Raw genomic sequence first — 22,894 nt, 5'->3', positions numbered from 1 at the left:
CCCGGAATACGTCGCGCCGCCGACAGTATAGATTGAGGTTTTTTTGGGGGGCTCTAAACTTTATTTTAAACCATTTTCAATGGAGTAAATCGTGGGACCATCTAGCGTCTCTCGTTGGTAAGCGCTGGACGAGCAAGGACCACCCACGTTGCTCCAAGCAGCTCGGGGTAAGTAAAATAGCAAATAAAATATTGTATTGGATTGAAATAAAGCCAAACTTGTTCGGGATAGGCACAAAAAGGGTTAATAAATATATATAAATATCAGTAGCGAGGGAATCCCGGGACCCCCCCCAAAGGAGCGGTGGTCCGCGATAGGCACCGCGGGTGGTTGGCCGCCCTGCGTCGCCGGCGGCCGTCCCTCGCCGCCGGCGACGGACCCCGCAGGGCGGCCAACACACAGACCTCCGCTGCCCTTGCCGCCGGACCCCCGCTGTGGTCGCCCCATGGTCGCCCCCCCCCCCCCCCCCCCCCCCCCCCGCTGTGGGGGGGGGGGGGGGGGGGGGCTCTCGCGGACCACCGCTCCTCTGGGGGTTCCCCAGGATTCCCTCGCCACTGATATTTATTATTAAAAGTTATTTTTTAATTATTAAGAAACATTTTATTTTTCTGGAATGGTATTTTACAGGTTTCAATAAAGGTTTGAAGAGGAATTTTCTGCAATAAGAATTAATGCAATACTGATATTTATTATTACAATTTAGCTTTCATTAAAGAAACATTTTTGTATAGTTTCAGTGTTCGATAAAGCTTATTCAAAGCCAAAAGCCAATCACAACATCGTACTGCCGATTGCAGAAAACGGAAGTGACGTAGGCGAGAAAATATGGCAAGCCCATCTGGAACGTACACCGGTTTGGGAACCACTGCCCTATAGATCATATTAATCAAGAACAATCTAACAACAAATAGTTAATATGATGGTGGAGCAAGCACTGCACAGATAGCAAGTCGTTGTACACAGTAAGGTTGCAACCTAACTTACCTTGAATATCGTTACCATGGATGTAGCCCTTCTATTTAATCATTTTGGGGATGTTGATGTTGTCATCTGCCCATTTGTCGATTTGGTCAAAAGAAATCATATTTTCAGCTCATATTTTGGGACCATCGCTCCATTGTTCACAATGGTTTGTAATGCAGGCTGGCTGCTATCCCAGGAAGTCATGTGATCCAAGATGGCCGCGGTGTGAATATGGTCTATAGGATCCCAGGTCAACAATGACCTGGCATCAGTATACTGTAACATGCTATCTAAATTACATTTTTGCCTTTGCATAAGCCTGCAAGGTGGTTGAGGCCAGGGCAAGTGCCATGGGCTAAGGTGGAGTCTGACACATATATGGTCTCATTCACAGTAGTGACAAATGACACCCACAAAGAGGTCCGCTCCTTCTCAGAGAGTGCGATTCCAGGGAATCCAGGCCTCCTGCAGAGAAAGTCCAAAGACCTAGAAAAGGTCCAGAAAGGCTTCCTACAGTACAACCACACAGGGCTGAGTAGGACCTACCCTAGAGGAGATCGTGTGGACTCCTCCAACTATGACCCTTACCCTAAGTGGGCCGCTGGCTGTCACATGGTGGCGCTGAACTTCCAGACTGCAGGTCAGTGCATGGGCTCTTATCCACTCAGGCCAGGGGTCTGTAAACATAGACGGACGTACACGGACAAATGTGTCCGTGTACGTCCGTCTATGTTTCATGTTTGCTCGTGCAGTATGTTTACGTGTTGGTATGTACATGTCTCAATGTGTATAGTCCACAGTTGTGAATTGTTTTAAACTGCAAATAAAGTATTCTATCTGCCTGTCTCTCTGTCTCTATCTCATATTTATCTATCGTATGTCTAGATAAACCCACCCAGCTAAACAGCGCCCTCTTCAGTCTGAATAAACCCACCCAGCTAAACAGCGCCCTCTTCAGTCTGAATGCATGCACAGGATATGTTCTGCAGCCGGAGTTGATGCGTAAAGATTACAAACCCAAACCTAACCCCCAGGATGAAAAGGTGGTCAAGCATGTCATCATCATCAAGGTAGGTGCTCCCCACGGAAGTACTCACGGACAGGGGCTGTTGTCAATATGATTTTTTTTTAGTTAATTTAAAGGAATTATGACATGCTGTTTTACCAATCATAAAAGACTTTGTCCTGGTCCTGGTTTATTAAAATGCTGAAAACTCGTCGTTAATCGTTAAGCAAACAGCCGTCAGTGACGGGGCCCCACCCATTTCACTGAACTCTTTGGATCCCATGGCGACGCGTCTACGCAGCAGACGTAGTAGACGCTACGTGGAAAAGTAGCCTCTGCCGTTGTAGAGACGGCCGCGACGGCGGCAGGTTTAATTTATATCGAGCGCTGATAATTTCCGGTTACCGTTGTCATCTGCCGTAGCAGCTAGCCCAACGCTTAAATAGCCTATTCTGCGACTGCTCCCCCCTGCAGGTGCTTGGAGCCCGGCACCTTCCCAAGCTGAACCGAAACATCACCTGCCCTTTCGTAGAGATCGAATTGTGTGGACACGGACTGGCTGACCTCAATTCGAGGAACTTCAAGACTGTCGTCTTTCGTAAGTTTGCGGGAATGTTTGGAAGAATGGCGTGTTTAAAGGGAAGGTTGTATGTATGTGACGTAAGAGAGAGGCAGCGAGAGGGAGAGGAGAAGGGAGGAAGACAGTGAGAGGGCGGGGTGTGAGAATGAGGGAGGGAGAAAGCCTAGTTAATAAAACAAAGAGTCTGGTGATGATGACTGATGATGCAGAAAAATCTCTGCTGTATTTTATAGAACTACTTACTGCATAATTGTTTATTAGCACAACGCCTTTTGCCGTAGCTTCATCAGGTGCTATACATGTATAGCACGCTACATGCGTTATCGTTTTCAGCTTGTTTTAGAATGAGGCTGCTTTAATTTTGAAGAATGTTTTACTTCCATTTTGGTGTGTGTTTCCCAGCTGATAACGGTCTGAATCCAGTGTGGGAGGCTTCTACAGAGTTTGACGTGTTTGAGCCAGAGCTGACCTTCCTACGTTTTGTGGTCAGTGAAGAGGACATGTTCTCTGACCCTTACTTCCTCGCTCAGGCCACCTTTCCTTTAAGAGGCCTCCGCACAGGTAGGACACGGACACACACACACACACACACACACACACACACACACACACACACACACACACACACACACACACACACACACACACACACACACACACACACACACACAAACAATTAGCTCTATGCACAGCAGCCATATTGGAAAGGAATTGGAACTCTTCCTTACTCGTGACTTCCTGGGATAGCAGCCTGCATTACAAACCACTGTGAACAATTGAGCGATGGTCCCAAAATATGAGTTCTGTTCAACCAATTTCTTTTGACCAAATCGACAAATGGGCAGATGACAACATCAACATCACCAAAAAGATTAAATAGAAGGGTATACATCCACAATATTCATGGTAGTTAGGTTGCAGTGTTATTCTGTACAAAGACATGCTATTAGTGCAGACTAATGCCTGCTCTGCCATCATAGTTAATATTACTGTATCGTGATTTTTGCATATTAATCAGAAACAATCTAACAACAAATAGTTAATGGAGCAAGCACTGCACAGATAGCAAGTATTTGTACACAGTAAGGTTGCAACCTAACTACCATGAATATTGTGGATGTACCCTTCTATTTAATCCTTTTGGGGATTAGCGGGGGCAGATAAATGCATTTTTGCACTAAAATACTTCAGAAGTGGAAAGAAACCTAAAACTTTTCACAAGTACTCCTTAGGGGTTGTTCCTATGATAAAACACATTAGACACTGAAAAATCAAAATGGCTGCCATGTTTCCAAGATGGCTGCCTCTGAACAGTACGCCAGCCAGTTAATGTCCGATTTTCATAATATTAGAGTTGTTTTGTAGGTTTTAAAACATCCTGAGTTCATTTATTACACTTTTAAAGCAGCCAGAATAACTTTTCTGACTTTTGGTTGGGGTCTTTCCTCACCTGGGACCCCCCAAACAGACCCCTGAGCCTATCTCAGTAATCGCATTGCTCCTGCTCCAGAGCAATGTTAAATTAGATCATAACTGAAGCATTAAAGTTGTTGTAACTGGGCTCTGAAAGCAAAAATTAGTAGTAGCAAATACCCAGGGGTCTTCCACAGGGGGTCCGGGACCCCGAGGGGGTCCTCAGAGTTACTACAGGGGGCCTGCCGAATCTTGATGGGGAAGTTCTTTTCTTTTTTTTAACTGTTTTAATTAGTATTCTCAGTATTATTTATTACATTTTTGTGTTAGACAGACAGGTTCACAGGTGTTACTGCAGGGATTGCAAGAATTAAGGTATTGCAAAATCTCACTTTGGGCGCGCAGTCTAACATGTCCATTTATTACGCTGCACCCACATTGACAACACAACACACACACACCTCTTTGTTATCATCACCCCAAAAAAACCCGCACCCTATCCTCTTAAAGAGCTCACGGTCAATTGTACACAAAGAAATTCACTATTCATGTCCTCCCTAATAGTGTTGACAGTTTCCACTATAGCATTTGCAGGGAGGAGAGTGCAAGGCAGGTTATTGTTTGAGCAGCTGCACCGTCCCTTGTAACCTGCTTTGCAGCCACATTTGATGAGCTCAAGTACTGCCTTTGCAGCAGGGAGGGCAAGAAACCTGACTGTTCATACCCTCCACTCTCTGAATTCCATCTATTTTTTTCAATTGATGGAAGCTCAGGGCAATGTGTCAGGTATGACAAAGTAGGCATCATAATAGGATACCTTCATCAAGGGACATGATTTTGAGGAAGTGCAAAGCACTGCAAACACATGAAGAGGCTGATACCCCGATTCCTTATCAAGTCCTTGCCTCCGGTACAAAAAAAGGAAATTTATATATTCGAGTGAGTTCAAGTTATTGGATGTTACAAATGTCAAGGGTTCCTTTGCGTACATAGTTTTTCAGGTGCTGACTGGGGAGTAACATTTGTTGGAATCACCAAAAAGACATCAATGCCTACTTGATGATGATGATGATGACCAAGCCATTAACTGCTTCAAGGACCTTGGCAAGGTCATTGGCCATTCCTCTTGAGCTTATAAATGATGAGCTTCCATCAACATTGCAGTCGGAACATTTTGCATGCCATGTTTACAGTTCAAAAGGTCCAACAACCCTGGGATTACTCAGATGGGAACTATTTCTGTCAAAGAACTTGGAGGGTGAGATGCTACCTCCAACTCGTGCTGCACTGCTACCACATTACCTCCGCGCCAACTCTGTCACAATGCAGGATAAATCATACCTGACCATACCATACCCTGTGCTTCCACCAATCGAAGAAAATAGAGGAATTCAGAGAGTGGAGGGTATATTCCAGTCAGGTTTCTTGCTCTCCCTGCTCCAAAGGCAGTACTTGAGCTCATCAAATGTGTCTGCAAAGCAGGTTGTAAGGGACGGTGCAGCTGCTCAAATAACCTGCCTTTCACTCTATGCTATGGTGGAGACTGTGTCAACACTATTAGGTTGGACATTGAAGATGATGATGATGAAGACGAATATATTCTGCATGTCTGAAATTACTGTATTGTAGTGAATCTCTTTGGGCGTAATTGACCATGGGCTCTAATAAGGTGAGGGTTTTGGGGTGACAATAACAAAGAGGTGTGTGTGTGTGTGTGTGTGTGTGTGTGTGTGTGTGTGTGTGTGTGTGTGTGTGTGTGTGTGTGTGTGTGTGTGTGTGTGTGTGCGTGCGTGCGTGCGTGCGTGCGTGCGTGCGTGCGTGCGTGCGGTCAGTGTGAGTGCAGTGCAATAAATGGAAATGTTGTTCTGCGCCCAAAGTGAAAAGTTGCAATACCTTCATTATTGCAATCCCTGCAGTAACAGCTGTCAACCATAACTGTTTAACATTTTTTTTTTATAAATAATACTGAGAATACTAATAAACCATCAAAGTACAATACATAAAACCAGGATACATAAAAACATTCGAAGTTTCAAAAAAAAAAATTGAGATTTGGCAGGCCCCCTGTAGTAGCTCTGAGGATCCCCCCAGGGGTCCCTGACCCCCCGTGGAAGACCTCTGTTATTTGCTACTAGTCATTTTTTATTTCAGAGCATATTTCAGATCTAATTTAACATTGTTCTGGAGCAGGAGCAGAGCGATTACTGAAATAGGCTCAGGGGTCTGTCTGGGGGGTCCCAGGTGAGGAAAGACCCCAACCAAAAGTCAGAAAGGTTATTCTGGCTGCTTTAAAAGTGTAATAAATGAACTCAGGATGTTTTAAAACCTACAAAACAACTTTAATATTATGAAAATTCGATATTAACTGGCTGGCGTCCTGTAAAACATATCCGAAAAGGCGGCCATCTTTAAAACTGGCGGCCATTTTGAAAATTAAGTGTCTAATGTGATTTTTCTAAAGAATGACCCAAGAGGTACACTCTGTAAAATTTTGGTGCTTCTTTCCAGAACTGAAGTATTGTTCTCCTTAACTGCCCCGCTAGATGTTGATGTTGTCATCTGCCCATTTGTCAATTTGGTCAAAAGAAATTGGTTGAATAGAACTCATATTTTGGGACCATCGCTCCATTGTTCACATTAGTTTGTAATGCAAGCTGCTATCCCAGGAAGTCATGTGATCCAAGATGGCCGCGGTGTGAATATGGTCTATATCAGCACCCTGACTCTGTTTGACCAGAATGGAACAGAGCAATTAGTATCATTGGTAACACCTGGGAAGGCATTAAGGAAGAGGACCGATTTCTTTATGGCTGCTGTGCCACTCTGGTACAGCGTGTTTATTGTTTCATGTTATTGACAGGTTATCGTTCAGTGCCGCTGAAGAATGGCTACAGTGAAAGCTTAGAGCTGGCCTCTCTGTTGGTCCACATCGACATAACCCCCGACCTTGAAGCGGCACGGACTCAGCCTTGTACAGTAAGTTACAGTTTGATATAAAACAAAAAACGACGCGTCAACTGCGTCGTGGGCACTGGGAGACATCCAAGAGTTTGACTTGTGGGCACGTTGTGGACTTGTGGGCATCCAATGTGTTTTAAAATTGATATAGTAACTATTTAGCAAAGAAATTAAACGTGTCAATAGTGAATGTTTTTAAGGGAAAAATCTACCAAATACATGGACATAATATTTCAACACATGGACAAACCCTCACCTTGACATGAACACAGAGATTACACACGTTTATCGATAGACCAAGAGTAGCTATATGGAATGGAAAAGTAATTAAACCCATCTTTTTCATTTTCCTTCTTAAAATTGCTAAATATAAGGCACAAATACGTTTTGTAGTTTCCTGACAATCAATTATTTGCACTGCAAAACGATTCGATACTGATTATGTGCATTGTAAAACGATACAGATACGATACAAAGCCAAAACGGTACGATATATGCATTTGCATATTGATATAGTAGATCATTGCAAATTAAAAACGATTTTTCGATTCAGTTACTATATGGTTACACTCCTACGTGGCGCCCTCACGCCTGCAAACACACTGGAAAATCACATACCAACAACAACACCAAGCAGCCTTCTCCTCCGCTGTGTGCAGTTCTAGTGGTTTATAAACATTTTAACCACTTCTTGGTTCTCAACCTTTTTAGTCCTTTTCAGACCCCTCCAAAATAATCCTATTGGATTTGAGGTTTAGAACTGGGGACCCCCCACCCTAACATTCACTTGGAATTGTAGGAGTTGAGGCATTATTTTGTTTGACTCGTTTCCTCAGATAAATATTATTAAAATACTAGACTTTTGAGGCGATCAAGCTGAGGCAGTGGGTCAAGTAGTGGAATAGCCTAAAGTACCATAATATTACCAAATAGTAATTACCATTCTGCGTATTAAAAGCCCAGTGGCGAAGTGTGCTATTATTTTTTACAGCAATCGGCCAAATGGTGGCGCTGTAGGAAGCCTTCAAAAGTGTGAACTTTGAACAGATAGAGCTCATGCTCTGTTTGAGGTACAGCCATGGAACCTGTATACACGTATGCGTCTCCTCATGCCGAACAACTTTTACGCTCTGACTTTTAACCTCTGACCTTTAGATCCCCCAGAATTTGGAATTATATGAAAAACAGTAAAAATCTATCTCCTCCTGGGATTTTTGCATTACGCGCACAAAACTTTTTTCACATGAACTTTGGACCAATACGGTCAAACTGTCTGGTCGGATTTCTTTTAAAGTGAAATATATTTTTTTAATAATTCAATCAATATTGCGGTTTTATGCAAATTATTCTTCGGCCTCTAAATCATACATGCAAAGTTACACGTTCATGGCATTTGGCAAAGATGTAGAGGGTTAGTCAAAGTATCACTGAAACCAATTTTATTCCAATCGGCCAAAGGGGGGCGCTATACGAAGTGTTTGAAAATTCAAACTTTAAACGGGCATAAGTCATGCCTCGTTTCGTTTGAAGACATGCAACTTGCTTACACGCGTGCTTTGACTCAAGCGGAAGACATCTGTGTCTTTGTTAAGAAAGCTCCGCCCTTAGATCTTCCGCCATTTTGAGCAGTTTGTAAAACGCTTAAACCCGCTTTTATTCTGGAATTTTCGCGTCACGTCCACAAAACTTTTTTTACATGAACTTCGGACCAATATCTAAAGATCTGTCAGATCTGATAAAAAAAAATTGAAACATGCTTTTTTAATAATTCAATGAATATTGCAGTTTTATGCAAATTATTCTTCTGCCTCTAAATCATACATGCAAAGTAACATGTTCATGGCATTTGGCAAAGATGTAGAGTGTTAGTCCAAATATCACTAAAACCAATCTTACTCCAATTGGCCAAAGGGGGGCGCTATATCATTTTGAGCAGTTTGTGAAACGCTTAAATCCGTTTTTAGCAATTTGCATGAAACATTCTACACACAATCTAAGGACCTTTATCTAATATGCCTATGAAGTGCACACACACAAAAAAAAAAAAAAAAAAAAATATAGCTGCAAGCAGCGATAAAGTGGCCAAAGCCAAAAACACCTCAAATCATGAACACAGCCTGCAATGTGCGTGAAATTCCCAATAGGTCAAGGAACAGATACCACCCTTCTTACATTGGCCTGTTATAGCGCCACCAGCGGGTCAACTTTTGCGCAAACACATTTTTGGAACAAAATGGACCAATCTTTGACGTCAGTAACGTCAAAGAGAGCACTGCCTGCGATCTTGACATTTTGTACTTTTATAGCCATTGTTTTCTGGCTTGAAGCGAGCCCACAATTGTTTCGAAGGAACAATATTTTCTAGTTTGCTATTTATTCCTATATCTCCACACTGGCCTGGGAACGCTTCGGTATACTCCCGGAAGGAGTGGAGGAAGTTGCTCAGGATAGGGAACTCTGGAAATCCCAGTTGGAACTGTTACCCCCGCGACCCGATTCCGGATATGCGGTTGAAGATGGATGGATGGATGGATGGATTCCATACTGATTAGGTTTGGTGTAAGTGTCGTGTGTGTCAGAGGTTGCATTATAATATCACTGCAAAGCTCTCTCTCTCTTTGTCCCTCTTTCTCTTGAGCTGCATTTTATGGATGAAAAGGTGCTATATAAATAAGGTTTATTATTATTATTATTAAATAAAGTTGTATTATTATTCTGTCTCCCTCCCTCTCTCTCACAAACATACATGCTGCGTCACTGGCGTGGCTGCTGTTAGGTTCTAACTTTAAGTTACACCTATTTCCTGTTAATAATAACCTGTGTAAAATGCGCTGCATTGGGTGGTAAACGAGAGACACTTTATTGTGAAGGTAAGACCGGAAGATACTGGCAAGTTATTGCCAGTTGGGAGTTTGTTGGGAGTTTGTCCTATTTCAGAAAGAGAGAGAGATGCACGCGGTAGCCTAGGCTGATTGCTGATTTTTGGTGCCGTACAGCAGGGTTTCCCAAAGTGGGTGCCGTCTAGGGGTGCCTCAGAATAATTTGATAATATTTGGAATTCATCAATATTACTACATCAATATCGCTTCAGAAGGTTTAACCACTTAAACCCTCTATGCTTAGTAAAACAGACCTGATCTGGACTTCCCCCAGAACAGGGATGCTGAATGGTATCGTATCACCATGAATGAACCAATATCGTCCATGTATCGTGATGCGTATCGTTGTTAAAATGTATCGTTAAACTCCTAGTGCCACGTGATCACAACATCCCGGTATCGGGTAGGTAACTGAATTGGGTAGGCTCCCAACTCCGGTGTAACAGTGTGGCAGGTGATCAGTCCTAGCTAGGGATGTGAATCTCGACCACTGAGGCGATACGATACGGACCTCGATACACTGCCAGCGATACGATATAATTGCGATACATTGAAATCCTGCCGATACGATACATCGCAATCCACCCCTGTTCCCGATACGATGCGATACGATTCACGATTCACCACGATTCAAGCCCAAATCTCCAAATTTACAAAACATGGCGACTAAAAATGTATGAAATTTAAATTCAAGGCAATTTATTGTTTCACTGTATGTACTAGGCTCTGGCTAACAACCCAACATAGGCCTATAGTATTCTGGGAGAACACAAAGCTGCTGGCTATTGTAGAATTGTTTCATAACTAATCATAATGGAAGGCCTATGTCATTATTAGTAGGCCTATTATGTCTTCAACTGGGAGTCAGGGACCCCAATCCAGGGTTATTACAGGGGGCCTGCCAAATATTTGTGTGATACAGTAGGCTATAATACCTAGCCTACAGCGAGGGTCCCTGCTTGATCTCTGTCTGAGCTAAGGGGTCCTTGAGCTCACAGCGCGTTGCATCCACGACGCATTGTGAGCTTGTAGGTCTGCTATTTTAGTTGCGACACCCTTGTACTGCGATGTATAAATTAGGCTTCTCTCCCAGAGCAGAACTAGCAGCAGAGGAAGTGAGAGAGTTGCTTGCATCAACAGTTGCTGTTGTACAAGTTGTAGAACAGTGACAAATACTTTGTTTTAAACGCAAGCAGTAGTCCTACAACACCCAGCAACATTGTTGTTGTGTGTGTGCAGTTAATATAGCGCAGAAGATGATCTCAATCAATTGTCCGTCGGAGATTCGCTAAGAAACGGCTGTTGATTACATATCACTCGATCAGCCTGTGCTACTCTGTGACAACAATCAGCGCAGCGGACTTGGATGTTATAAAGCTAAGTACTGTACAACTAATCTTGCATCTTTTTAACCCGTGGGGCTGTTAGTTTGTCAGTGTTGATTCACTCGCATTTCGCTTCACTGTCTGTCTCCCTAGTTGCCTGCATGCAGAGTGCAGATGTTGTCCGTCTGTCCGAGTCGCAGCTCGCGTTAAAGACTGGCTTTTGGGGAGGGGGTTGAACGGCTGATGATGGTGCATTCATGGCGCCTCGGAAACACAGGATAGAATGAAATACTATATGGAAGAACCGATACAATCGCGGAATTTACCGATCCAGACACTCACGGTACGATCCATCACGATTTCGGCCGACTATTGTACCGGTACACACTGAATGAACCGATTCAACCGTATCGCGGACGTTTGTATCGCGATTACGATCCGTACCGGTATATCTTCGCATCCCTAGCCAATGAACTGCTGCAAGACTAGTCAGTCGGTTGGTGCATCGAGGATGGGCGTTTGGGATTGTAAGTAAGGATGTATGTCGCTGGACGTTCTGAGTATACAGGCACCACTCTTTTTAACTAACATGCCTTAATGAGCTATTGGATACTCTCAATTTCCCCGGGAGATTAATAAGGTATCTGTGTCTGTCTGTCTGAAAGACAGACATGGCTAATAAAAAACTAGAAAGTTCTGGGAAATTGCAAGAATGGGGTTACTCTATAAAGGTGACGTCACCAAGAATGCTGCTTCCTCATTGGCTAAAAGTTACTTGATTGCTGCTTCCTCATTGGCCAAAAGTTACTCTATAAAGTTAGTAGAGAACAATAGTGTGTTGCCTATAGCAACATGCACACTAATTAGAAAAGTGTGCTCCTCGGAGCACAGATCTCCACCAGGCCGGTTTGCCTACCCAGTGCTGTCTGTCATGGAGTGCAGCTGTCAGGACATGTCTGATGAAGCTGTGGGGGAAAATAAACTCCTCCCAGAGTGGACAGGGAAACAGGTGGGAAACTGCAAAACGTGTGACATCATGGCTCATTTGTAGCATTGGTGGTGCCTTTGGCTCTGTTGTTTAGAGGCCCCTGAATGTCATCGTATTTAAATCTGGGGTAGATGGGATGATGCATTCATGATTTCAGACATGTAAAAGACCTTTGTAAAAGAGACCCCTTCTGCAAACCGTGGAAGCCAATTCTAGACGGTTGGAATAGGATAAGAAAAATCTGTAAGAAACATTTTCATCACATGACTCCATAGTAGAAAAATGTTGACACATTTATGCGTGTTTCTTCGCATGTCGGGACAAAAGCTGCGTCCTAACAAACCGAACCAGTTTGTGCTCTGTCAGGAGAACGGTGAGCAGCACGACCAGTAAACATCCCGCTCCCACGGCCACGTGGACCAGCCTCAACAGCCATCCGCTGCCGTCGTGGCAAAACAGACCCTCGGAGACGGCGGTGACGGCTGTTCCGACTCCGAGCACCAGGAGCAGGGCCGGGCCGGGCCGCAGGCCCCGCAGGGGCCTCCACCGACTCCCCCGGAAGTAGCGGTGGATGTAGACCAGGCTGTGCAGGATCCGGAGGCCCACGTTGAGACAGTTGGCCAGGATGAAGCCGAGGCCTCCCGCCCACCGGGTCAGAACGTAGGAGAGCGACAGGAAGGAGCCGGACAGGCCCAGCATCACCAGGTTGTACCGCTCCACCTCCTCCTGGCTCATGGCGGCGAACACGAAGCACTCGCTCACGCCGTTGACCGCCAGCAGGAGCACGTAGCCGCAGTAGCATCGCAGCAGAGCGGGCCCCGCCCCGCCGCTCAGCAGGGCGCCTCCGTAGACGTCCAGGGCCAGGCGGGAGTACGCGTAGCCAAACGCCGGGACGATCAGGCCGATCACGAGCACCAGCTTCAGCAGGCACTCCAGCACCTCCGCCGCGACGGCGACCTCCTCCTGCTTCTGCGCCTTGACGTTGCGTCCTCTCACGAGCACTTTGGCGAAGAACACGTAGAAGCTGTCCTCGATGGGCTGGAAGACGAAGCGGGCCACCGCAGAGCCCAGGTTGTTGACGATGTCGTAGACGCCCTGGTCCCCGAAGCTGAGGACACTCAGAAAGGTCATGACGTAGCGCTCGCCCTCCGTCAGGATCTGCTTCAGGAAGGACTGCTTGAAGAAGCTCCACGTCAGCCTGGCCATCGTCCGGTCGATCAGGGGCTCCCCTTTGTTTCTGCGCGGCAGCAAGTCTCTGACGTTGTGCACGGGAAAGAGCTTCTTGTTGGCGCTGTCGGAGCCCAGGAACCATATAAAGTAGACGGCGTAGCACAACACCAGGAACCCCGTGTACGCAAACTGGGCAGCGGCGAAGATATAAAGCCCCCACTCAGGAGCGGTAAACACCAGAACCACGGTCAGGACGCACTTGGTGATCATGGCCAAGCTCTCCGCCACCACCTTCAGCTTGACGAACATGTGTATCTGGGCCAGAACGCGCAGGGGCTCCACCAGCAGCTCCTGCACGGCGGCCAAGGCAAAGATCCCCACGGCGGGGCCGTAGTACGGGATGGCCCGGGGATCCGGGACCTCCAGGAGCCACAGCCACACGCACACCAGGAGGGAGGCCCACAGCACGCCCAGGGGCAGCGGCAGCCACAGCATGTTGATGATCCGCCTCCAGTTGTGGCTCGTCCCCGTGGCCGCGCTCGGACCGGCCCGGCGGAACGCTTCTCTGGAGAGGAAGACGATTGTGGAGTACAGCAGTGTCAGCCTGACGTTGACCACGCCAATCACCTCTTTGGACACGAACCGCAGCGTGAAGGCGTTCAGCAAGAAAGTGAGTGCGCGGAACATGAGCTGCAGCAACGCGTTGTACGATGCGTTGGTGGATGCATTCCTCAGAATGTCTTGGGCGCTCATTTTGACGCTAGTTTGATGTAGGTGTAATTCAGGTAGAGCTGGAACTGACATGTTTCAAGATCTGTTTGCTTGGAGTTGAAAATGTCTGTGAATTCACTTTTCATTCATTGGCCCATCTGGCAGACTTTATGCATAATTTATGCTCCGCCGTTTGATGGTACCACGTGCCTACAACAGACGACATAGAAACTCATAACTTATGGCGTTGTACAATGAAGTATAAATCTGTCTTTCGGGGGAATATAGGGCTGAAACCTGGACCGAATATAAAGTCATATGTCATCAATACACATCATAGATGACTGACGTCGCAGACAGGCCACCTCCGGTCCATGATGCACAGCGGCACCTTTTGAGTGGTGCTCCTGGAAAGAACTAAGCTGACAACATCTGGCTTTGTACGGGCTCTGAAACATTGAAACATTGGTCTATATCTCGCCTACATCTTGGCACAAAGTGCTCAAAGTTTGTTGTACGCCTAGGGTCTCATTGGCCAAGCTTCATGGGGTGCTTAATGAAATGAACTAAATAGCAGCACTCACTTCACACTAGGTGTGATTTCTTTTTTATTATGAAAAATTTAGCCTGCAGAAGTTCTTTTATATACGGAAGGCAGGAAGTGGTGTTGCCAATTAATTAACAAGTTAATTAATTCACACTCCCACAAGAGCCAAACTAAATGCAATATCATTGCATAAATGGTAAATAACATTGTAATAAATGGCATGGTTAATCTAAATACATTGTGTGGTTAATCCTGAGCTGAAGTATTATAATGTTTTATAACATATTTGCTTAGCCAACAAACAAATCCACCTAAAAAACGCTCACAATAACAGTATCGTAGAGAAAAAACATGGGAACTCAGATTATTGTGATATTGTGCACAAATTAGCATTTGTTGAGCTGCAAATTCAGTACCAATTAGACTTAAACCCTCTATATTAAAAGCAATATGTAAAGAGCTACACAAATCAATTCGCAATGCAAAAATAGCCGATCTACGAGCTCACAACGCGTTGCAACGTGACACATTGTGAGCTCATAGATCGGCTATCTTTGGCGAACGTTCCCCCCAGAATAGCGAAGCTGGGGGTTCAAGTGGTTAACAAAAAGTGGCATTTAAAGATTTAAGCATATTTTGATTTATCGCGATTATTTTTGGCACAATAATCGTGACATGTAATGTTCATATCGCCCCATGCATAGTAACATCTTGGCACGAGGCGCACCCATGCCGGCAGACCATAGCTTAGCTTCATGCTCCTGCATGAGCGAGCGTTATGACCTCCAGTATTATTCCCTGCTTTGCAAAAAAGATCTCAGCATTTCCTCCAGGATTCATCTCACTGTTCTCTACTCTCCAACTCTCTGCAGGTGGAAAGGGGACTGTCACAGAGAGCTCCAGCTGCTCTTCCCATCGGCCCACATAGAGGAAGTGTCCAACAACGCCATGGCAGCAGCAGGTATATTATGTATTCTACCACTTTTAAAACAGTGGTAAATCAGTCAACAACCTTGAGTTGGCTCATGGACCCCGCCCACTGAAACAATTCATGATTGTAACTAAAGATCCTTTGCAAGTTATAACTGTGTTTTCTTTCATTTATATGGTAAAAGTGGTAGAAAGCAATTTACCATTCGAGGTGGTGGGTTGTTGGCTTCGCCTCGTGCCACAACCCTGAAACAGTGGTAAATCAGCCAACAACCCACTCCTTCTCATGGTAAATGGCTTACTTAGAACTTGGTACCACCTGGTAAATAAGTAGGCCGAAGTGGTTTATTGTTGGTATCAGCCCAGATGCCAGGTTGAACGTACTTTTAAGGAAATAATGCAAATCCCATCCCTGGGTTACTTGTTGTGTTTGAGTCCTTCAACATTTTATGTCCTGTCCCCCACTTTTGTTTTAGAATAAAAGAGAAGAAAAAATAAACACCACCAGTAAATTCTACCCATGAGAACATCATCACCTGCCCAGTGTGGCTGCATCTCCATCTGAGGCATCTTGTGTCCCCTTCATGATGATGATGAAATGCTATGGTAACATTTAGAACCATGTTGTAGAATCCAGAATATTTTACATTTAAAAGGTGCTGTAAGCTTTTTGTCTTGTTTGTGTTAAAGTAAGCATTAATTAGCTCTACTGTATATTCTAATAGTAATCATTGCTATAGTATTTGAGTATATAAGCTCAGTAATAGGAGTATCTCTGTCTCTTCCGTGCTTTGCTAAACAGAAAATGCATTTTCATGTCGGAGTTTCATCCAATCAGGAGAGAGAACTCATATAAGATACTAGGGCTGCGAATCTTTGGGTATCCCATGATTCGATTCAGAATCGATTCTTGGGGTCACGATTCACGATTTTTTTCGATTCTTTCAAATCCAAACGATTATTTTCCGATTTAAAAACGACTCTCCATTCAAAACGATTCTCTATTCAATTCATATATCAGGATCTACTCCAGTCTGCTGGCATGAAAGCAGAGTACATTTAAGTAGCTTTTATAATTGTAAAGGTTTTATCAACTTATTGCAATAATGTAAACACACAAAGGTAAATCCAAGACATGTCTGATTTCATGCTTGCACACATTTTTTAACTTGTACAAACAAATCATAATATCTAATAAATAATATCTAATCATTTTTGGAAAATGAGAATCGATTATGAATCTTGCCATGTTAGAAACACGATTCGAATTCGAATCGATTGTATCCTGCACCCTTATAAGATACAGGATTTAAAATGTGGAAGTGATGTCCAGTGATGATACAAATAAATGAGCAGACTAAATTGAAACTGGAACTCTATAAATGTGAAGCTTATAATTATAAATTGGTTCTCTCTTTTTATGTTTATTATAGAGGGGAGACCATTGTTTCTGAACAAACTATACTATAGTAATGATGATTAGGTCTACTATCAGAATAGTGAGTTGCATGTACAGTACAGTACAGTATGCCACTGTCACTTGCTGTCAATCGATGTCTGATTCTGGTCTACAGAGAACAATTATTAATACGTTTTTATCAGGTTTTTCTCAGCACTTATATCGTAGGAAGGGAGATATTTCACAGATCAGAAGTTGCTGTATATCCTGTTCTGAATCTGCATTGATAATAATAATAATGTGTCTGTTTAACCCAGGGGTGTCCATACTTTTTTTAAAGAGGGCCACATTGGAAATGTTAAAACACCCAAGGGCCGACTCTATCTCCTGACGTAATGTGCTTTCGGTCGGACCATAACAAAGTCACATATACAGTATATGCATCGCATTTAATCGATTTTATTCAACTATCATCATCATCAATATTTAATATCAATAGTCTTTTGTCATGCAGGTGTCTGCTCCGAACAAAACAAAAATAACTCTGGCTTATTTCACATTACCAAATGTAACCAGACAAATTATAGTCTAAATATTGGTGGGCCATTTATAATACAATTTAGGAATGAAGCCGCGGGCTGCATTATATGTGTCATCGGGCAGCATTTGGCCCCCGGGCCGCACTTTGGACAGCCTTGGTTTAACCTGTCATATATTTTCTTTTTCATCTTTTTTTTAATTAATATTTGTTTTGGGGAATTAAATGCAATGGTACAAACGTTGTTGTATTGTACCACATTGTACGTATTCTTGAAGATATAGATTTAAAATATAGTAGACTGTAAGTGATCGTTGTTGTCGACAATTAATTGAATAAAACAGATCTAAGTAAGGATAACAAATGTAACTAAAAGAGAAAAAGATTTAGACAAAAAAGAGAATGAGAAAGTTAAAAGGGAGAACAAAAAGCGGGAAAAAATGAAGAAAGAGAAAGGGATTTCATTATCTTTTCAATAAAGAATGCTTGTGGTAACTTTTATATTGCATTGTTTCATTACCCATTTGTCTTTCTTTGTTTATCAAGTTGTCACTATATGCCTATAATGTCACTTGATGGTGACATATTAGGCTATTGAGAAGGGAAAAAAAGATCTCACCATCTGGTATGCCAATAGATGTGGACATTCCAATTTAACCACTAGAGCCAAGTGATATATGGCTGTTCAGATAGAGTATAACCCCGGGCCCAAATCCAACTGCCAAGTGAACAGTCAGTCTCCATTAAATGGAGTGGTTTAATAGATGATTATTGCTTTAGATGTAGATATTAGCCTCGTAAAATAGCCTCCAATGGAAGTCTACATTTTCATTTGCCTCCTACTATTTCAGGAGGAGGCTGGTTTACGAGGCTAGTAGGATATCATATGCACTGATTTCAAAGCTATTGAAATACACAAAATATGGACGTGACCTTTGCTTTGGTGATAATTAAATACAAATAGTTTTTGTTCCATGAGTGTGAGCATTGTTACATCCACAAGAGGGCAGCAGTGGTCTAGGTGTAGGATCTGCTTTAGTTTGTGCCATGGTTGGTTTGTAGCTCTGCTATTTTCAAAAGGTTTGTATAGGTTTGTATATGCCTACATTTGGGACTTTCTGCACAGTACCTACTTTTACTTTTAGTAGCCTACTTAAGATATATATATATGTCACGGTTAGATAGAGAAACGGTGAGATAGAGAAACGGGGCGGAACAAGCGGTCGCCACAACAACGTCCTCCAGGCGGCGCGAAGGCCAGCGGACCTTGGTCCTGCTCTTCGCCCCCGAGCGCCGCAGGCGCGAGTGGCCGCGAAGAGCGGGCCAGGGCCGCGCGCGCGAGTTACGAAGCCGTGGTGAATGCAATCGTTATATTTAGCCCACGATAAACGCCCTGTCCAAGTGACTACAATGGAGCTAATGGCTAAGCTAGGCTAAGCTAGGCTAGGCTAGGCTAGGCTAGGCTAGGCTAGGCTAGGCTAGGCTAGTAAATAAAGAAAGAGAGTCGCAAACGAGTGACGTCAGCGCCTTCACTATTGAATGGCTGCGTCGCCATCTGGTGGTGATTAGTGTGTGGTGAACTACAAAACGAGCGCGCTTACCACAGTCTCACTGAGTTACCCAAAATGACTGTAATATATATATATATATATATATATATATGAAAACAAATGACTTTGAATACTAGTATACTATTTGAAATTATTATTATCACCTGCACCTTTTTTCATTCAAATCTGCTGCAGATCATTCCATCTATATTGACATTTCTCTATTATCTTGATCATAGACTGAATGTTCAATATACAGTAGGCCTGTGTGCACACATACACAGACATCTATTAAACTGGGAAAGGATTTGGTTGAGTTTTCTTTGAAAAAGTGAAAAAGTGTTTTTAATGCTTTTATTTAAAAAACTAGACCAGGTCAACCTGGTTGTGCCAGACCCCCTGTCTGTCATCATCATTTATGACATCATGCCTTTTGTAGGCATGTCATCATCATATACCCTTTATATAGAAAAGGGACAGACCGACATTTGCTTATGTAGGCCTACCCATTTCATGGGTCTGGCAACCATTTCATGGGTCTGGCAAAAATACATCTGTAAGTACTACAGCTAATAATTCTCAGGACAAAGATTTTGAATTTGCAAATTAGACAATTAATCTAGATTTAGCAGGCGCAATTTACAGTAAGCAACCAGTCCCTGAATATCAGGGACCTGTGTGTCCACAGGTGAAGAGTCCCAGTTTAACTTCCTCTTAACTTCCCGCGCCAACAGTTCTCTCTGTGCACCAATCAGGCTTCTGCTCCACTTTGACTGACACATTGCACTCCTCGGACAGAGGAGAGGCTTTGCAGCACAGACCTGAGGGACTGTCTTTCTTCAGGATGGATTCAACAGAAAAAGAACTGCTGAACTTCACCTCACATCTACTGTTAACAGCTTTGCAGGCTGCATCTTTAGGAAAGTGAAGAGTTGTGTAGTGGTCTGGTGATGATGGTGGTGGTGGTGGCGGCGTGGTCATCATCATGCGTGTGTTGACAAGCAGACTCTGATGTTGTTCTCCACCGATTTTGTCTGCACATATCCAAATGATTCCAGTCTGTTCTTCAACTGCAGGGAAAAAAAGAAAAATATGTTAAATTTCAAATGAGGTCTTGAATAAAGTCAACTTTATATTTGATATCAAACGGGCATTTCCCTAGGGATGTATTTAGGGTACGTCTCACTGAGAAAAAGCTATACGGGCAGATTAAGGACCAGCTGGAGGATTATACTGTGTATCCACACTGGCCTCGCAATGTTGCCTGGGAATGGGTAATGGTTAAACGATTAGTGGTATTTTGTGTTTTCTTACCTGACTAAAAGTGAGCATCTTTTCTGGAGCGTCTTGTAAGACGAAGGCGACCATTGTCAAGGAGGATTTGCACTGGTTGAAACGTTCTTGCTGAGTTGCACTGGATGGATCTGGACTCATGAGCATCCTCTTGGTGGGTCAAGCAGGAGGTGAAGAGTCCCAGGTGAACTTCATCTTCAGTCCAACTGTTCTCTCTGTGGACCAGTTAGACTTCTGCTCCACTTTGACTGACACACTGGACTCCTCTGACAGAGGAGAGGCTTTGCAGCACAGACCAGAGGGACTTTGTTTCTTCAGGATGGAGTCAACAGAGAAAGAACTGAACTTCGCCTCACATCTACTGTTAACAGCTGTGCCGGCGTCAGGAGAGTAGAAAGTTGTGTAGTGGTCTGGTGGTGGTGGTTTGTTCATCATCTCCTTTCTCCCCATGGAGGACAACTCTGGGAACCACTCCAGAACTCCTTTGAGGTGACGACGCACCATCTTTTCTGTTATTTTACTGTGATCAAGTCTCCAGTTGTTCCTTGGGTCCACTGGGCTCACCTGAACCTGAAAATGAAAGCAACGTCAGTATTTGACTAAGCTTTGTGAAAGTTCAGATATTTACAGATTACATTTTTATTAGTGAAATGCTTATTTGAGGAGTTGTAATTACCTTGACAAAACATGTGTTGGATGACAAACAGAATCGGATGTTGTTCTCAAAGGTTTTTGTCCTCATGGACCCAAATGCTATCAGTCTGTCCATCAACTGGAGAAAAAAAAAGAAATCAAGTTACAAATTAGGTCTGACATACTGTAAGTTAACATTACATTTGATTATGACATGTAAACTGTTAACAGCAGCATTGTCGGTTTCTTACCTGACTAGAGGTGAGCATCCTGTCTGGAGAGTCTTGTAGGACGAAGGCGATCATTGCCAAGTGGGTTTTGCACTTGTTGAAACTTTCTTGTGGTGAGACAGGTGAGGTCCAAGACAGGTGAGATAGGTGAGTTCCAAGGTTTCCAGACATCTTGTTTGCTGTAGATAGAATGAAGTCCCAGACACAGAGCAGTGGTTTGAGAACTTCTCTCAGTCAGTAGCTTGTGCTGAATGAGCAGATGTCCAGGTCTCTGGATATAAACCCTGTTGGAACAATAGGACATTAGAAGGTGTGAATTCCTGGGTTAATGAGGGACCTTTTCAGGATGAGCTATGATGGTCCAGGGCGGAGTCACAATAACAATAGACCATCTCAAATCCTCTGGAGGTACATCTGCAACCTTCGTGTTTATATTTGAACATATTGACAGGTAGAAGTAGAATAATATTCTGAAATATCAATTAGATGGGAAAATCTGTAGATTACTTTGACTTTATTTGTTTAATTGAGATGTACAGTACAGCACATATTGATGATTACAATGAACTATATAGTACTTACTATGTAAAGCTGCTGTGAGGCTTGAGTTGCAAGCCCCCCTCTTTTATTTCCAATACTATATAGCACTTTTCTATTCTGACTGTCCCACTCATTCCATAAAGGTCATACACTAATCATTGATGAATGTCTAAGTGTGTTCTCTACCCTGTGGGTTATCTTGTGAAACATTACTACAGTATGGTCTTAGTTTTAAGACGGCCTCATGCCGTGAGGCGTTGTGAGCTTGCCTGACTGTTGAGTTGCAAGCCTCCCTCTTTTATTTCCAATTAACTACATATCACTATCATTGATTAATGTCTAATTGTGTTCTCTACCCTGTGGTGTATCTTGTGAACTACAGTAGGGTCTTAGTTTTAATTAAATACTACTGTAATGTAATGTACTGTACTGTACTATACATAATACATTGACTTCATTGAATGGTCCATTAGCTAGAGTCCTGGATGAGGTGATAATCACTGGAATGTGTGGACCATTGTTTCATGACATTACTGCTATTAATTAGATATGCATATTATGCACATTACCTACACAGGTATATTATGCACATCACCTGCATTGATAGGCTAAGCTAACACACATTCCAGTTAATGTGTTCATAGAACAATGTTCCACACATTCCAGTGATTATCACCTCATCCAGGACTCACAGTGTTTGTGAAGCTAATGGGCCATTCAATGAAGTCAACACATTTATTATACATTAAATGTCCAGGGGTGCAGTTTGGTAATTGGTAAACTGCATGCAATCATGTTAAAAACCACAAACCAACCTTTGACGTGTATTCATATATGACTGTATGGACTTTATGAATGGAATGAGTGGGTTCTGTGGGACAGTCAGAATGAAAATGTGCTTTATAGTTAATCTGGAAAAAATATATACAATGTTTAGACCGTTGATGTCATTACTCTCAATAGGATATTTGAATAAGGACGTTTGAATACAATAAAAAATGGAAAAGAAAATAAGTTACAATGAAAACAATGTGGTAGTTTGTTCCAGATATGTAGTGCAGTAAAAAAATGGTGCATGATATCGTCACATGATCATAAATGTATTTTATATTGCTTTTTAAACCAACTGAGATATATAGGCCGTGTAATTCATCGAATCTGTAATACATTTTAATCTTCATGTGAGAGTAGGCTGTATTTAATTCTGTTAATATTTCTGTTAGCATTCAGCACTTAATAGG

At 43.2% G+C, this 22,894-nt stretch overlaps 2 protein-coding genes across 2 annotated transcripts in view; one reads left to right on the top strand and one right to left on the bottom strand.

The window, feature by feature from the left end:
• Positions 1-6,959, top strand: part of LOC308292378 (1-phosphatidylinositol 4,5-bisphosphate phosphodiesterase gamma-2-like) — a gene marked incomplete at both ends in the record, with an annotated part of 43,463 nt that extends 36,504 nt beyond the window's left edge. The window contains 5 exons of the mRNA XM_080734691.1: positions 1,358-1,603; positions 1,849-2,033; positions 2,444-2,567; positions 2,952-3,110; positions 6,823-6,959. Coding sequence (XP_080590817.1) covers positions 1,358-1,603; positions 1,849-2,033; positions 2,444-2,567; positions 2,952-3,110; positions 6,823-6,959 — 851 coding nt within the window. The remainder of the gene's footprint in view (positions 1-1,357; positions 1,604-1,848; positions 2,034-2,443; positions 2,568-2,951; positions 3,111-6,822) is intronic.
• Positions 6,960-12,406: 5,447 nt separating this feature from the next.
• LOC308292377 (man(5)GlcNAc(2)-PP-dolichol translocation protein RFT1-like) lies at positions 12,407-14,035 on the bottom strand (the record flags this gene model as incomplete). The annotated part of the gene is made up of 1 exon (XM_080734690.1): positions 12,407-14,035. One exon carries the CDS (start codon positions 14,033-14,035, stop codon positions 12,407-12,409), a length of 1,629 nt encoding a protein of 542 aa, XP_080590816.1.
• Positions 14,036-22,894: the final 8,859 nt, after the last annotated feature.

Source organism: Nannobrachium achirus (genome assembly GCF_963921795.1).
Source record: "Nannobrachium achirus genome assembly, chromosome: 10".
Lineage (NCBI taxonomy): Eukaryota > Metazoa > Chordata > Actinopteri > Myctophiformes > Myctophidae > Nannobrachium > Nannobrachium achirus.
This window is presented reverse-complemented; position numbering and strand designations above follow the sequence as displayed.